This window comes from Pteropus alecto, unplaced genomic scaffold (genome assembly GCF_000325575.1).
Source record: "Pteropus alecto unplaced genomic scaffold, ASM32557v1 scaffold45, whole genome shotgun sequence".
Taxonomy (NCBI): Eukaryota; Metazoa; Chordata; class Mammalia; order Chiroptera; family Pteropodidae; genus Pteropus; species Pteropus alecto.
Genome location: NW_006442491.1, coordinates 16,900,335 through 16,917,646, shown reverse-complemented (window position 1 = coordinate 16,917,646; position 17,312 = coordinate 16,900,335). Strand labels below are relative to the sequence as shown.

At 42.0% G+C, this 17,312-nt stretch overlaps 1 protein-coding gene across 1 annotated transcript; it reads right to left on the bottom strand.

The window, feature by feature from the left end:
* Positions 1 to 4,107: 4,107 nt before the first annotated feature.
* On the bottom strand, positions 4,108 to 12,414 carry SNRPB (small nuclear ribonucleoprotein polypeptides B and B1). The gene is made up of 7 exons (XM_006921668.3): positions 12,254 to 12,414; positions 9,807 to 9,958; positions 7,891 to 8,002; positions 6,277 to 6,429; positions 5,626 to 5,764; positions 5,175 to 5,300; positions 4,108 to 4,429 (listed from the first exon to the last, which is right to left on the bottom strand). The coding sequence occupies exons 1-7, from the start codon at positions 12,254 to 12,256 to the stop codon at positions 4,419 to 4,421; spliced, it is 696 nt and encodes a 231-aa protein (XP_006921730.1). The 5' UTR covers positions 12,257 to 12,414; the 3' UTR covers positions 4,108 to 4,418.
* Positions 12,415 to 17,312: the final 4,898 nt, after the last annotated feature.

Sequence of the window (17,312 nt, the reverse complement as noted above, 5' to 3'; positions counted from 1 at the left end):
TAATGCTGCGTGTTTTTGTAGATCTTTGATGTTCAGTATTCTTTTGTGTGGATAAACTACCATGTCTCCATTTTACTATTAATGGATATTTGGGTAGTTTCCAGTTTGGGACTATTCTGAATCAAGTTGCTGTATATATTCTTGTACATGTCTGTTTATGAGCATGTCAGCATTCTGGTTGGCATATAACTAGCAGTGGAATTGCTGGGTCATAGGATATGCATGTGATCAGCTTTACCAGCCAACGTCCCCACTCCATATCCCAGGGATATTCTCTTTCACTCATGTCGGCTAACATTCCCTGATATAATGTATAAGAAGTACCCAGCACTGTATGTGGCCCTCAGTGTGAGGCATTCTGGAAATGGGCGTGTTCTTTCTCTGACTTCATGCAAAACACTGTACCTGGTCCCTTGGGAAAAAAACAAAGACAAATAAGCCCTATCATATGTAAAAGTAGCCAAATCTTCTAACTATAGATCGCACTCCTAAAAAAAAAAAAAAAAAATTGTTATACTCAGAAGGAAAAAACTCTTTACAAAGTTAGAATTGAAAGACTCCAGAACAACAATGTCAAATATTTGTTGACCACTTCCTCTGTGCTAACCTTATTATGTATAGTACATCATTTAATCTTCAGTGAGAGGAGGTTCTATCACCATGTAATGAATAGTAAGTCTGATTTCATTTTTTTATGTTGCCGACAGCTTTCAAGCCCATAAGAAAGCCTGTAGGCTCTCTCCCTTGGCAAGTTTATGCCACACAAGCCCTGGCCCAATTGTGGGACCCTCACCACAGCGCCACCCCCTAAATACAATGAAATGAGCCACTCACCCCTACTTGCTCTCTCAAGCCATTTTCAGACCTACTTTGGAGCCTGCCCTGCTCTCCACAGAAGGAAGGCCTTATTACGTCAAAAATGAATCTTTTCCTACCCCCTCGATGCATATGTAGAGCCATCAGTCTCATCTATCCAACCCAAATTTGGTGGAGGAGTCAATCTGCTTCCCATGAGGCAACAAGACACACCTTCATTTTATAGATGAGGAAACTGGAGCTCAGTGGGAAACAACATGGATAAATTCCTCACCCTCATTAGAGTGGGGAAAGTAGTTCACAGAAAAATATAAATTGCTTTTAAATATGTGAAAACGTATTTGAAACTAAATATATGCAAATTAAAACAAGGACATATTTTTTAACTTATCAGATTGTACAAGATCTAACAATGTCACAATACACTGTGTTGGCAAGGATATGAGAAACAGGCAGCTGTGTGCACTATTAATGGTGTAGGATAACACAATTGGAGGGTTATTTGTCTATCGACATTTTAAATGTAACTCCCTTCTTCCTCAGTAACTTTACTTTTAGAAATTTATATACAAATACAGAGATATGTCCCCACAGCTAAAGATGGTCAGGGCTTGACACTTCCTTAAATAAACTGTATTTTACTTCTGTATAGGTCTTCATAGAAAAGTAGACGAGTAGAGAAAGAAAGAAAAAAACTAACCCATAATCTCAACACCCATGCCTTATAGTCCAGACGTGGCTGCTCCCTTCTTCTTAACAGAGCAATGCTGCCTCCTGGTGGATTCATCTTTTTTTTTTTTTAAGTGAATTCATTATTGCACCATTTTTTAGTTTTAATATGTACTTAATTTTTTAAACTAAATAATGCACTCACATGGCTCAACATTTTAAAAGTTCTAAATGAACAGTTGGGTTGTTTCCACCTCTTGGTTATTATGGATAATGCTGCCACGAATATTTATGTACAAGGTTCTGTGTGGACCTATTTTCACTTCCCTTGAGTATGAACCTAGGAGTGGAATTGCTAGATCATATGGTAATTCTATGTTTAACTTTTTGAAGAATCACCACACTGCTTTCCATAGTGGCTGCACCATTTTACATTCTCACTGGTAATGCACAAGGGTTCCTATAGCTCCACATACTTGCCAACATTTATTTTCCTTATTGTTTTTCCATTAAAGCTATCCTATGAAGTAGAATCTCATTGTGATTTTGATTTTCATTTAACAACCAATGAGGTTGAACACCTTTTCAGGTGCTTATTGTCCATTTGTCTCTCTTCTTTGAAGAAATGTCTATTCAGTTCCTTTGCTTATTTTTTAATTGGGCTATTTATCTTTTTATTGTTGAGTTATAAGTTCTTTACGTAGTCTGGATATTAAACTCAAATCAGATACATGACTTGAGAATATTTTCTCTTTGAGTTCCACATTCTTGATAATATCCTTCGGTGCAAAAAAGTTTGCAATTTTGATGAAGTCCAATGTTTTTCTTCTGCTCCTTGTGCCTTTGGTGTCAAATCTAAGAATCCATCACTAAATCTACGGTCATGAAGATTTACCCATTTTCTTCTGGTAGTTTTATTAGTCTTGGTTCTCATATGTCTACTGTTAATCCATTTTGAGTTAAAGTGATACATGGAGAGGGGCAGATATTAAAATTCCTTCTTTTGCATGCAGTTATCCAGCTGTCCAGCACCATTTGTTAGACTAGTCTTTTCCCAGTGAAAGGTCTTAGCACTATAAAAAATCAACTGGCCATATTCGTGTTTATTTCTTCATTTTCAATTCTATTCTATTGGCCTTCGTCTATCCTTGTGCCAGTACCACATTGTTTTGATTACTAAAGCTTTGTAGTAAGTTTTGAAAACAGGAATTGTGAGACCTACAACTTTGCTCAAGATTGTTTTTGCTACTCCGGAGCCCCGGGCACCTTTATACAAATTTGAGGATTGGTTTCTCCACTTCTGCAAAAGCCACTGGAATTTTGAGTTTGCACTCAATCTGTAAATTACTTTGGAGAGTGTTGCCATTTTAACTATATCTTCGAATCCGTGAACTCATCTTCCCATTTCTTTAGGTTTTCATTCTTTCAGAAATGTTTGTAGTTTTCAGTGTACAATTTTTACCTCCTTGGTTAGATTCCTAGGTATTTTATCCCTTTGGATGCTATTATAAATAGAATTTTTCTAATTTCCTTTTCAGATTGTTCATTGCTGATATGTAGAAATACAATTGATTTTTGTGATGATACCTGCAATTTTGCTAAATTCGTTTACTAACTCTAGCAGCTTTCTTAAGATTCAAGAACTTCTCTATATAGCATTGTTATCTGTGAAGTTTTAGTCCCTCCTTTCCATTCTAGACCTTCTTGCCTAATTGCTAGAACTTCCAGTACAATGTTGACTAAGCGGCCGAAGGGGCACCCTTGTCTTAAGCGGAAATTTTTCAGCCTTTCGCTGTTAAATTAGCTGTGGGATTTTCATAATCCCCTTTATCATGTTTATGAAGTTCCCTTCTAATCCTAATTTGCTATTTCTATCATTAAAGTATTGAAATTTTGCCAAATCCTTTTCTGCATCTATTGAGAGGATCAGGTGGTTTTTCCCTTCTATCAATGTGGTTTTTTATGTTAATCACTATTACATTCCTGGAGAAGCACCCCCATACTACACATCTTTTTTTCATTAAGTTCTCTCTTTTGCTTTTAGAATTGTCTTCCCTATAGACAGTAACTTAAAAATAGTGGCCACTTCTTATTTCTGTACCCTTTAAGCTTGATGTACGACTAGAGCACTGCTCAGGACCATCTTATCAACTTAACATAGACTTTGGGTGGAAGAAATCACAGCAGCCCCAAAACTCTAGTCAGAAAAGGTTGTTCTGTGTGTAACCCTGGGAGAAAGTTATACTAAAATCCCTCCTTTCCCAATAGGACTTTCATTTTCAGGATTTCATACTTTATTATGTAAAAATAAATACAATATTCTAAAGTACTGCTCAAGAAGCCATCTAGATGAGTTCCTTCCAAAGAGGTTACACCAATTCCCAACCCTCACTAACACTGTGTTTATTTCAACAAACTGATCTGTGCCAGCTATATAGATTAAAATGTCTCATTATAGTTTAGCTTTGTAATTCTCTTGGTATGAGACTGTGCATCTCTGCAAATATGTAGTAAAATATTTTATAAGAGAAGCAGCTAAAATTAGAGCTAATTTTTCCAAGGCACCCTATTGAGTATCCAATAGTATCAAAGATTTTTCTAAAAATGAACAGACACACCAGGTGCATCTATAATATCCTATTAAGAGTTTATTATCAATTATTTCACGCCACAAGGGAATAAAAGGACTATGTACAGCCTTTCGGCAAAAAGGCAGGGAGCTGAGGACCAAGATGAGCCTAGGGCCTTGGTGGGTGCATTCCTGGGGGAGGGGGCCCTGTAAGGGAAACCAGACAACCCGGTGAGACTCCACAAACAATGGCATAACAATCCACGAACAATGGCATAACAAACAAACAGGTCTGTGGTAACGTGGCCTGGGGAACCGGGCCCTCGCCTCTGTGGAGCTACTTCCATAACTCTGTGGCCAAGGGTCAAAGAAGGCCTGAAGTAAGAGTAAGAAATTTAGTCAGTGCCTGATATGCAACTCAAAATTCCCATCCCCGCTCCAGCCCCCCCTCCCCCACCCTGCAGTCACCAAGTGATCAGAGGGACAGCCATGCCAACTGGAGAATTCTCTGGGGCTGACTAGGTTCTTATGCTTATAAAACCCCAAAACGGAAAACCCAGACTAAAGCCAAAGAGGTCACCTAGTATGGCTGTGAGTTATCTTAGAGACCACTGTGGCTTGGTGGAAAGAACACTGGTCTGGGGTCTGGACACTGAGCTCTTTCTGGGCCTGTTTCCTTATTTATAAAATGAAAGAGCTGATGATCTATGTCGACATTTCTCAAACTGGAGTTAAACAGATACACATACTAAATAGCACAGGAAAGCCCACTGCCCTCTCTTAATTACTAAACACTATCAAACCAAAGGGGGTAAGACAATTAATTCCATAACCTTTATTGGGGACCCTCAGAATGCCTTATTTCACAGTGCCCTGAGAACATTACCTTGGGTATTGAGAAGTACCCTGGATACAGGGCTGCTCTGTTCTAAGAGGGAGTTCAATCAATTTAAGAAATGCTGTTTCCTTTCCTTTCTGGACTGAGTTTTTCTCTAAGAGTTTACTTCCCTAGGCTTAAGGCCCGAAAGCCCAAAGGGTATAGTAAATCCCATCTTCCCTCACTTCTCATCCCAATATTGCTCTAGGGAAGAAAATCAAAGTCACTGCACCAGGCACTTACCTCGCATCCCTGGCGGAGGGGGCCGCATTCCTGGAGGGGGCATGCCCATTGGAGTTCCTCGTCCAGGGGGGATCCCCATTGGGGGACCCATGGGAGGCCTCATACCAGGAGGTGGGCCCATCATGCCTGCAAGAGAAAAGCCCCAAGAATACAGCTCAAGTGTCTGTTGAAAAGGTAGCAGGAAACATACAAAGCTATCCACTAAGCTGAGATGGAGGGACCATTCCACCCTCCCAGTATCTCCCAGAATACTGGGACTTGAGCCAAGGAGGTGGGGCTCCCAACGGCTCTTGTCCAGTTAATTCATGGTGAATCAACCAAGCTGGATCTCAGAGTAATCCTGCTTAATTATAAAAACTCATCATCAGTTTCAGTCAAGGTTATATCTCATCATAAATCCAGCTCAGGCATCTTCTATGGATTAACAATGGTTTCCTTAAGGGTTCCTCACCTGGAGGAGGTGCCCCTCGACCCATAGGTGGGGGAGGACCCCCACGGCCAGGTGGGTACTGGGTTGGGGCCCCTGCAATACTCGCTGTGGCAGCAGCTGCTGCAGCTGCAACAGTACCTCTTCCTTGTGGGGTCATCACCTAAGAGGACATAGAAAGAGAATTAAAATAGTACAGTGCAATGCAGGATCCCACTCTCCCCGCCTCCATCTTGGTAAATAAACAGCAGACATCAAAATCCCCTAAGCTACAACTCACGGTGTCAGACCTATCCAAAACCGTCCTCCAGACAAGATCAAGCTTGAATTCTCAATTCCCATCTTCTAGGCCTGAGTTAAGGATGCCCAACACAAGTTAGAGAAGGCACCTGCATTTTCAAATAACTGATAATAGGTTATGAAAGAGTATATTTCAAATGTTGTCATGGAAACACTCTGCTCCAATACAGCTGGCTAATATACCTTGCATGCATCTCTTTAACAACATCTATAAAATTTACAATGACACTTGATTCTGGGACCATATTCAAAGCAGAATGAAACACTGATAGCCTGACAGTCATAGGATGTCCTTCTGGACTCTTCTCAAACTGTGGACTCCCTCTATCCTTTACTTTAACCACCAGCTACTGGTGCCCTTCCTCAACTCCTCACCTGCTGAGATGGCCCACCAACCCCACGGACTGGCCCAGCAAGTCCTGCAGGAGCCTGGGGCATGGGAACACCAGCTGGGATTCCTCTGCCAGCAGCCCTACCGATCCCTGGGCCCCCAGCAGCTCCAGCAAGCGGTACTCGGGCAATGCCAGTCTGAAAAATAAAGAAACATGCTAAAACGCTTGTGGCTAGAGAATCAGACGCATACTTTGGAATACCATTGCCAAGAGAACCATTCATATTTACAGGGCATCAAAACTACTTACAGACACTACCCACCCGTATGTGGTTAACACCATTCCTCCTCCAGCCAAGATTATATGCCCAGCTATCACCCCTGCATCAGGTTAGAAGAGCTTAAGGGTAAATCTAGAGAAACATGCCACAACGCAATCACCTATATGCATTCCTATGAAAATTAAACCAACGAAGGGCCAGGACTCCATTCAGAAGAATGCAGCAGACAAGAGTATTTGACCTGGCATCAAAAAAACATGAAGTCCAGTACCAGCTCTGATTCTTATCTGATAGGTGACAGTGGGCAAGTAATGCCACGATTCTGGGTTGTTTCCTCATTCAAATGATGAGACTATGACAAAACTGGTGTGGTCATGAAGGTTTACAATGGGCTACATTAGAGTAGTAAATTCTACTGGAAATAGACACCAAGAGTTATGAATATGTACATATGCTTTGAACCAAAATATATGGCAGACATTTATATTAGAAAAAGCTTCAACTAAAGTCCAAAAGCAAGGAAAAGACTCTGTACTAACCTTGAGAGAATATCTTAAAGTCATTAATATGACTTGTACACAGCAAATAGAAAAATATTTACAACATTAAGTGAAAAAAAAACACAAATTACATGTATTATCATGTTAAATATTAAACAAAGACATATGTAAGTGGGTAAAAACAAAAACAGCATTAAGAAAATTATTCCTTTAATGAAAAATGTCTTAAAATGAAAAACAGAAAACAAATTTGGATCATTCTCTAAAGTCTGCTCTATTTCTAAATGTAGGTTGGTATTTACAGAACCAAGAATGCCTGGGACCAAATACCAATTTCACCACTTAGTAGCTATAACACCTTGGGCAAGCTACTAAAATCCAGTTTGTTTTACCTATAAAGTGGAAATAATTTATCTCAAAAAATGGTTACAAGGATAAAATAAATAAAATACTGAAGTGCTTGGCAGACAGCAGATGCTCGATAAATGTTAACTACTGTTTTATAACTGTATAAAATACATATTCTACTGCTTGAAGTCACAACTTTTTAAAGTGCAGCTAGCCTGTCATCACACTAAGAACTGACCCAGATGGCCTTTAGGTTCCTCTTCTGACTATGTACGTCAACTGAGGAAGAAGGGAGGGCTTTAAAGCTGGAAAACCTCAAATTCTAGTTCCCTATCTCTACTTGTTACTTGCAGGGTAACCTCTTTAAGATTCTGTTTATTATCTGTAAAAAGGCGGCAAAAACCAGAGCTTGCCTCTGAGTACTGCAATGAAACACAGAGAGAACCTAACACAGAGCCTGGCTCGTGGCATGTCCTCTTTTCTTTCACAAGGCTTCCTGGCCTTGCACTGGCACTTTGCTCCGACTTACATCTTTGGGAGGAGGTCCCTCTACTGTCATTGAGACCAGGTTCTCCCCTCGAAGCAGCACCAGACCGAGGACTCGCTTCTCTTCTCTTTCTGCTTGTTTTGAGTTCTTTGGCCTGAAGACAGGTTTAGGAGAAGAAACAAAAATGTAAGCATTAGAAAAAATGGTAAAGTTCATGTTCACCTGCCTAGGGGGCCTCCAAGATTTGTTTTACAATCTGTCTCTCAATAAATGGTACATAAACCTTCCCTAAGGCAGCTCTTCTAGATAGTCTTCATCGGCTGAATCTGTAACCCCTTAGGTGGTTGTTTCTCATGCCAAAAGGATGCACAGACCAAAAGATGGGACAAGAGTCAAGAAAGCGCAGCCCCGGATCAAATGTTATTCCACTGCCACCGTGAAGGCCTTTCCTCAGTAAAGTCTTCTTTGCTATCTATCTCCCTGTTCCCTCCCTTCAGCTTGATGCCTCGCCAGTGTCAGGAGGCAGTTGAAACAATTTCTCAAGTCAAATGAATCCCACTCACCCCACTTACCTGCAGGATCCTTCTAGAAGCAATTCAACCCCATAGGCCTATCATTCCGTCCCTCACCTCACATCAGAAATAGAAGCCATAAAGGAAATGTAGAAGTTAACTACATAGGAACTACACCTCTGTCCTCAAAGAACAAAAACAGAAATCTCTAAACAACCACAGCCAAAAAAAGATGAACAAAATATGAATATAAACTAGGAAAAATAACCACAAGACAGGGGAATGTAAGTAAAAGCCAAAGCCAGAATCCTAAAAATAAAAGATAGACGAAATATCTAATTTTAAAAAACAACTTAAAGGTTTCATTTTAATGCTATTTTATGTAAAATTAACAGTGGTTTTTCCTCCTACTTTTTGGCTTATCTATATTTTCTTATTTTTTAATAAAAGCATATATTGCCCTTTCACAATTTTTAAAAACCTTTCCATTTCTTCATATTTTTTTGTATTTTTAAAAATTTTCTAATAAACATTTTTTTTGTTATCAGAATAAAGTTAGCTCCATTAAAAAAAAAAAACAAAAAAAAAACAGAAAAGAGTGGTTTGGAATAGTTCTATACTGATATGCTGGCCCCTCTTGAAGGTGTGCACCTAGCACTCAGCCATCCCTGCCACATTTCTTGTCCTATACTTCTTGACCTCGTGCCACAAAGAAAATAATAGCCCCAAAGGCAATCAAAGGGAATTCACAGCTGCTGACAACATGGACACTACACATGGCAAGTGAGCCGAATGACCATGGAAGTCACATAACCTCTTTGAGCCTCAAGATGCCTTGAATGTAAAATAGGGCAAAAAGCTAGACCATACATTTTAATAAGCCAGACTTAAGATCTGTGAGTCTTAAGAAAAGAAAGTTATCCAATAACATGGAATTGTAGGAAAGCAGAAAATATCTCCAATTGTTTCTATAAATGCCAACAAAAATCACTGGCCCCAAACCCACACGGGGAGCTGAGCACTTACCCTGAAGAGGGTCAGAGGCTTCTTAAAGCAGTTTCAGACCAGGCTGCATTGGGAGAGCCCTTTAGGCTACAGCTTTACAAATAGGCAATGAGGCCAGAAAATCAAGCTCTCCCCCCTCACACACCTGTGGGGAGAACATGAGAGCCCTTTACCCCAGTACCCAGGGGCACGAGAGAGTCAGAGAAACAAAAAGCCTACCAGCCCTCCTTACAACTTGTAATCTGCTAGAACTACAGAGCAAGGCTTGCTGAGCTAAAGGAAGGAGATTTCTTACTGTCCAATGTCCCCATTTAAATCTGCCCTCAAAAACAGGAGAGCAAACTGACAGAAACCACCTAGCTACATCACCACCTGTCACTTGGCCCATCCACCCAACCTACCCCCCAATCCAAATCCCTCCCCACACAGCCCACTCCTTACTTGATCTTCCTGAATTCATCGCAGTCACAGAGGATCAAATTCATATGCTTGTCAAAAGCCTTGAAGGTACCAATGAAGATACGACCATCTTGCAGGATGCATCTCATCCTGTAGTCGATGTGCTGCAGCATCTTGCTGCTCTTGCCCACAGTCTGCAAGGAGAAATCGGCAGGGATGAGACTCAGCTCTTTGGGACCCACATATTCCTAGTCCTTCCTCAAAACTCTGCTACAGCCCTCTTTTCCATATGTAGCTTTCTCAAAAGATTCTCAGTTATCTTTCAGCCACAGCCTTTTCCCAGTAATTCTCCCATGTCACCCTGTGTTCAGCCCTGACCTCTGTCCACTACTGTTACTCCCCTTTCCCTTCGAATCATCTCATACTTCAATTGCCTTTGCTTAGGCTGTGTTTCAGAGATGAATGTAAAATGTCTCCGAACTAATCCAATCCATTCATACCAGAGATTAGCCATCTGCCATTGCAGATTATAGGTGTGTGACTCCAGTGCTATGGAACACTCATATCCCATTGAAAACACTGAGTAAAGGAAGAACTAGAATGGGACTGGCACAAAAAATCCAACCCACCAGAAGCTTATCAGAAATGAGCTGATCAGCTTGGAGGTGAGAATGGAATCCCCAAAACGAGGATTTGTTAGTGCGTCTCCAAGACTACCTTTGGTTGGAAGGGAAACTTTCTGCTGGCCAGGGTGCTAAACAGTTTGAACACATAATGGTCTTTAAGAATATAAAACTTGCTATACCAATTAATCAATCCAACAACCTTTTCTGCTTTATAGCTTGGCTTCCGATGTAGCTTTGCTAAAATAAACTATACAAACATTACAGTGTGAATTGTCGGCTACCCTTGGCAGTTATATTTCTCTCTAGAAATGACCTATATTTGATCTGTGTATCGGCCTCCCATCAGTCTGACTGGTATGTGCCAGTTCTAACACATCCAACTGCCTTTTATGTCCCAGGCCTGTATACGCTGTTCATCTCTGTGAGCTTGGACAAGAACGAGCTTCTGGACCTACAAGTGTGGATCAGAACCTTGACTTCCACCTTGGAGACCCAGGTTATGTGGTTCAGTCTCTCAGATAACCATTTTAACTGGCTTGTAATCACACAGCTTCTAGCCACACAGAACTTTCGTGGCAACATTTTTTGGTCTACCCGGTAATAGTCAATTCTTACCGGGTGCTCACTGTATATACCAGGCACTGTGATAAGCACATTAAATCTCATTTAATTCTCAAAAGCAGCCCTATTATTGTTCCTATTTTATAGATGAGGCCACTGAGGCTGGGAGAAGTGAAATAGCTTGCCCCGTTTCACAGCCATGAGGCTGTGCTGGAACTTAATCAGCCTGAATCCAGTGCCTACTCTACTAATCCAATTCCCTCAAACAATATCCTACTAGGTTTTCCTGTTTTTATTCACCATACACGTAACAGCTACAGAATAAAGTGATCTTTCTAAACACAAGTTCATGTCATTTTGCTGGTTAAAAATCTTTCAATGGCATGCCTCATCACCAGCAGGATTAAGGCCTTTAGTAATCAGGCTCCAGCCAATTCCTCCCATCTCATTTTTCAGCTCTTCCCCCCTTTCTCCCTCCAGAAACTTTCAATAATGCTACCCTTCATGCCTTGCTTTTACATCCTTTGTATCGGTAATATCCCCTTCCATTTTCGCTGGGAAAACACCTAACAATCTTTTGCAGCTCTGGTCTAGAATCATCTACTCTTGAAAGCATTCTTACCCCGCCCCACCCCCCGTTACTTTTACTAAATGCTTCTGAATTATATTATCCCAACTAGAAAGTGAACTCAGTGAAGGAAACATTTCATTGTGCAGCCCCGGCGCCTACAACGTGAGGCGTACTTAAATACATGCTGAAGAAATAAGTTCAACTCTTCCCCCAAATATTCTCATTCACCCTACCGTTCCCTCCTCCCCCATCTACTAGACCCAAGAACACGCTCCAGTTTTGGCCACAAGCCCTTGCACGTCTTTTCACAACTCCCTCTCAATAAATGGTACATAAACCTTCACTCCCTCCCTTCACAAGTCTGAACCTCTTTCCAGGTCTTCCCTAGTTGTCCTGCAACTCTAGGGCCTGCTCCAAAATCCCAGACACATTTCTTCCGCAAAAGTTTATTTAGTATCCACAAGATCCCAAATACTGTGACTACAGCGGCGTGGAGAATCGCAGTTCCATTCTCGCCCCCACCGAGCGACCTAGGCCTCCGTCCCTCAGTTCCAGCCTTCCCCTCCCCCAGCCTGCCGAACGGCCGAGGTCTTCCGTGCACAGACGGGGCGGCCGCGGCCCGGGCCTTCACCGCTATGAGCGGCCAACCGCGGCTTCCTCCCCGATCAGCCCCGGTCCCCCCTACACAACAGATTCACAGGCTCCCGGGACGCCGCCTTGCGCCTCCTCACCATGGTGGCGGTTCTGATGGCTCTGATTCCTGCCGGATTCGTCTACACTGAGGCCTAGACGACCGCCAGCAGCCCGCTTCCCGCCGCCGCTACCGGAAATGCAGCCGCGGGCAAAATGGGGTCGGGTAGGAAGCTACTTCCGGTCCCAGAGCCGGGCCCTTGAGTTCCGTCCTCGACGCGGAGTTGCGATCTTACGGTGGGGCGGGGCTTGGGGCGGGGTTTGGGGTGGGGCTAACATAAACTGAACCTCTTGTACTAGTTTAGGATTGTTTGGACACCTTCTACGAGAGCTGCTCGGCGCGAGATCTGCTCCGCACGTAAGCGGCTTCGAACGTGAGCTGCTCATACTCAGCATGATTTCCCCTCCTTCCCCGCTCCCGCCCATTAACACTTTGTCCTCACTTCCCACCATTCAGCCTCGGATCTCTCCTCTACAATCACTATCCTTGCTTTTCCGTGAACTTGCTAGACGTGCTCCTGCCCAGCACCTTTGCATTTGCTGTTGCCTCTGCCTGGAATGCTAGTTGTCCAGGTACGTGATTGATTCATGCTTTCAACTTCAAAAGACTTAAGTTCAAATAACAGTTTCCCACTGAGGAATTACCTGCCAATCTGTTTAAAACTGCAACCTTCCCACCCCTCCCTGTTTTATTTTTCTCTTTAACACTGATTGCTAACATACTATATACTTTTGTTATTTTTTAATCCCTCACCATTAGAATCTAAGTTCCAACAGTATGGATTTTTGTGTACTGTTCATTATTATAGTGCCTAGAAATCTGCTTAGCACAAAACAAGTGCTTAATAAATATTTAAATGAATCAATCGATCCCATCCATGACTTTTGAATGCTATCTATATACTCAAGTTTTTCAAATTTATTCCTCTAACCCTGGTTTCTTTATTTAACTTGATCTCTTATAGCCAGCCGTCTCCTTGACATAGATGTCTAATAGGTATACAAAATTAAACGTTGAAAACTGAACTTTTGATTCTATTTACTCTTCTTCCCAGAACCACTTCTTACCAATGTTCTCCATCTCAGAAGTTTTTGGTAGCATCCTTGATTCCTCTCTTTCTCTCCCATCTCATAATCAATCAGCACATCTTATGGACCTTGCCTTCAAAATGTCTTGAATCTTACTGTTGTCCCCTGCTCCATTGCTATCACACTAGTCCTCGTCACCATCATCTCTGTCTTGGATCATTGAATGGTCCCCTGACTGTTCTCTTTGCCTCCTCTCTTGCTCTCAGAACAACCAGATGTTCTGGGTTTTTATCAAATGATATCATTGCCCTGCTCTCCATCTCCCAATAACTTCCCAGCACACATGGAATAAAATTAGCCCTGCATCCCTCTCCAACCTCATCTCCTTCAACGTTCCCCTTATTCATCATCCTTCAGCCACACTAGTCAATTTGCTGTCCCTCAAACCCAGCAAGGAAAGCTTTCACTTCAGGGCTTTGTAATCCTCACACCACCCTAAGATGTATGTTCTGTCCTGTTACTGTCAATTTTTAGATGGTGAGAATGGAGACTCAGAGAGATGAATTCTCCTGCCCAAGGTGGCAGAGTCAGAACAGGAAAATAATACCATCTGGCTCCCTAGCTACTATCAAGTTACCCTGCCTCCTAACATATCACTCAAGCATGCTTTCTTAAAATATTTATTTAGCACCTACTAAAACCATGCATTGTTAGTGAGATACAAAGTCCCTTCCATGAAAAAACTTATGTCCTAGTGAGAAAGACAGACAATAAACCAAGTAAGTTCTAGAAAATAACATTAGATATGAAAAAAAAAAAAAATAGGGTAAGGAGACTAAGAGTGATGGGTCACAACTTTGTCTAGATGGTCAGGGAAAGCCTCTCTGAGGAGTGGCACATGAGCAGAGACCTGAATGAAATGAAATATGGTAACTCTGTTTAATTGTTTAAGAAACTATCAGTCTTTTCCAAAGTGGCTGCACTATTTTACATTCCCACCAGCAGTGTATGAGGGTTCTGATTTCTCCACATCCTGACCAACACTTATTGACTTTGGATTCAGCCATTCTAGTGTGTGAAGTGGTATCTATCTAATTGTGGTTTCGGTTAGCATTTCTCTGATAACTAATGATGCTGAGCATCTTTTCATGTACTTATTGGCCATTTGTGTATCATCCTTGGGTTATCTGTCTTATTGAGTTTTAAGAGTTCTTTACATATTCTAGATACAAGTCCCATATCTCATATCGAATATATGATTAATAAATATTTTCTCATTCTGTGGATTGCCTTTTCACTTTTTCAATAATGTCCTGCACGATAGCTTTTAATTTTGTGTTCACTTTATCTTTTTTCTCTTTTGTTGCTCATGCTTTTGGTGGCGCATCTAAGAAGCCTTTGTCAAATCCAAGATCATGAAGATTTTGCCCTATGTTTTCTTCTAATAGTTTTCTAGTTTTTGTTCTTACATTTAGATCTTTGATGCATTTTTAGTTATATATGGCAAAAGGGTCAAACTTTATTCTTTTGCAGGTACATATCCAGTTGTCCCAGAACCATTTTTGCTGAAAAGACCCCATTGAATCCTCTTGGCACTATAAACACAAGGTTTTATTTCTGACCTCTCAATCCTATTTCATTGATCTATATGTCTATCCTTATGTCAATATCATTGCCTTGTAGTAAGTTCGGAAATCAGAAAATGTGAGTCCTCCTAATTTTTCTTTTTCAAGATTGTTTTGGCACTCTAGATCCTTGAAATTCCGTATAAATTTTAGAATCAGCTTGTCAATTTCTACAAAAAGAGATAGAAGGGTCATGAATTCCAGAGCACGGGGTTAAAGAGTTGCTAAAGTGTTCCCAAGGTTCAGTCTAGATCAGGGATTAGGAAAATTTTTCTGTTAAGGGTCAGGTAGTATTTTAGGGTTTGTGGGCCATATGGTCTCTAATGCAATTACTTAACCACTATAGCACGAAAGCAGCTATAGACAATACATAACAAATGTGTGGCTGTGTTGCAATAAAACTTTATTTATAGACACAAACATGTGTCCATAAATGTTATTCTTCTTTTGATTCTTTTCAATCCTTTAAATAGAAAAACCATTCTTAGTTCACAGGCCTTACAAAAACAGATGGTAAGCCAGATTCAGCCTCAGGCTGTAGTTTGCCATCCTGGGTCTAGCCAGCAGTCTCCAACATTTTTGGCACCAGGGACCAGTGCTCCTATGAGAATCTAATGCCTGATGATCTGAGGCGGAGCTGAGGCAGTGATGCTAGCGCTGGGGAGCAGCTGCAAATACAGATGAAGCTTCACTCGCTCGCCTAACACTCATCTCCTGATGTGCAGCCCGGTTCCTAACAGGCCAAGGATCAGTACCGGTCTGCGGCCTGTGGGTTAGGGATCCCTGGTCTAGACCATTAGATTTCTGTGTCTGAGTTCATGGCCAGAGCCCCAGGAAGCATTAATAATAACTGTGACTTGCATTGTTCCTTTGGCTTATGGATGCACTGAATAAATGCCATCAAAAGTTGCCCGCATATAAAAACTACAAAACACACATTTATATCTTTATCAGTCTGGATCCAATGAGGAGACACAAACCACACAGTAATTTAAATGGAAAATTTAACATAAAGAATTATTATGTAATCATAGGAGAGTAATTGTCAATATTGAAAGAAAACCCTCAGCTGAGGGAGAGTACTAAGGAAGGATAAACCTGGAAGGAAACTTCCCTCCCCAAGGCTGGGGTTCAGCCCTCACTGGAGGTGTGGTTACAGACCACTGGGTGATGGAAAAGTTGGGGTAGGGGGTGCTTTGCACAGGCCAGAGCTGGTCTACAGTCACCAGGCAAGCAGGAATAACTGCCTGGAACATAGGCAAGCCGAAACCAGTAGGCAGGTACACAGAGCCAGCTGGGTGTACAAAGGCAGGGTGTTGATGTTTACACAAAGCCTGGACCACACAGTGTCTGCATCTGAAGGGCTGCAGCAAACAAACCTGTGAGGCACAAGCGAACTGAGGCTGATGGGCAGGTGAGTAGAGGAGGTCAGGACACTGATATAGGCACTGCCGGAAATGGAGGCTGAAAAGCTGTAAGAACCTAGTGTACTTCTGTACACAGCTCGGGCTGGGCATCCAAGAGTAGCTGCTGGGACCCTGGTGCGCATGCACATGGAGCTGAGGAGCGGGTCTGGGGAGCAGCAACCAGGCTGGGGAGGCTCTGGCCTCTGCATGGGATGCAAATCAGGTGATCTGCTTGCCAGAAAGCCAGTCCAGTGAGGTCCCAGGGTATGTTCCCCAGGGGGCTGAAGAGAGGGTACAAGAGCAGTGACCTAGGCAGGTCACAAGCCTGTGCTGTTTGGGTTCCCAACTAAGCCACCACTGCGTAAGTAGAGAGCTGGAGAAAACAGAGGGTGGCCAATCGGTGGAGGAAGCTGTGTCCTGCAGGCATTTAGCAGGGAGAAACTGCACTGGCCAAGGGGAGGAGAAAGGGGTACTTTGAAGGGCCTAGATCCACTTTCACAAATCAGGCAACAAAAGGTGAATTTGGAGCTGAGACAATATATTGATTGATAAGTGGCACCATTCCACATACACACAAACATATTCTACCATATAGGTCAGCACAATGAAGGACTCAAATGGGGAAAAGAGAATTGCCAATTCAACCTACCTTCTATTTATCCTTATGAAAAACACAGATAAGAGACGATGTTGGCTTTCTGCTTGGATTCTTGAGAGTGATGAGAACTTTTTATCTTTTGCAATTGTTTCCACTGTTGGAAAGCCATGTCTGTGGGAGTCATTTAAAATTCTCTCCCATCTTCCGCATCCAGGCAATCACCAAGTGCTTTGAAGACAAACCCTACGAAGTCTATCTTCTCTTTTAGTCCACACTACTACCGCCACAGTTGTCCCGTACATTTCATCTGGGCAACAGCGACACTACAGACTTCCTAAATTTATCCTACTGTCAATACTGCTCATCATGCCTTTCTCTTAAGTTTTCAGTTTCCCTGCATCATCTCTTTCAGATTTCAACTCCCAGATAATTCCTGTGCCAA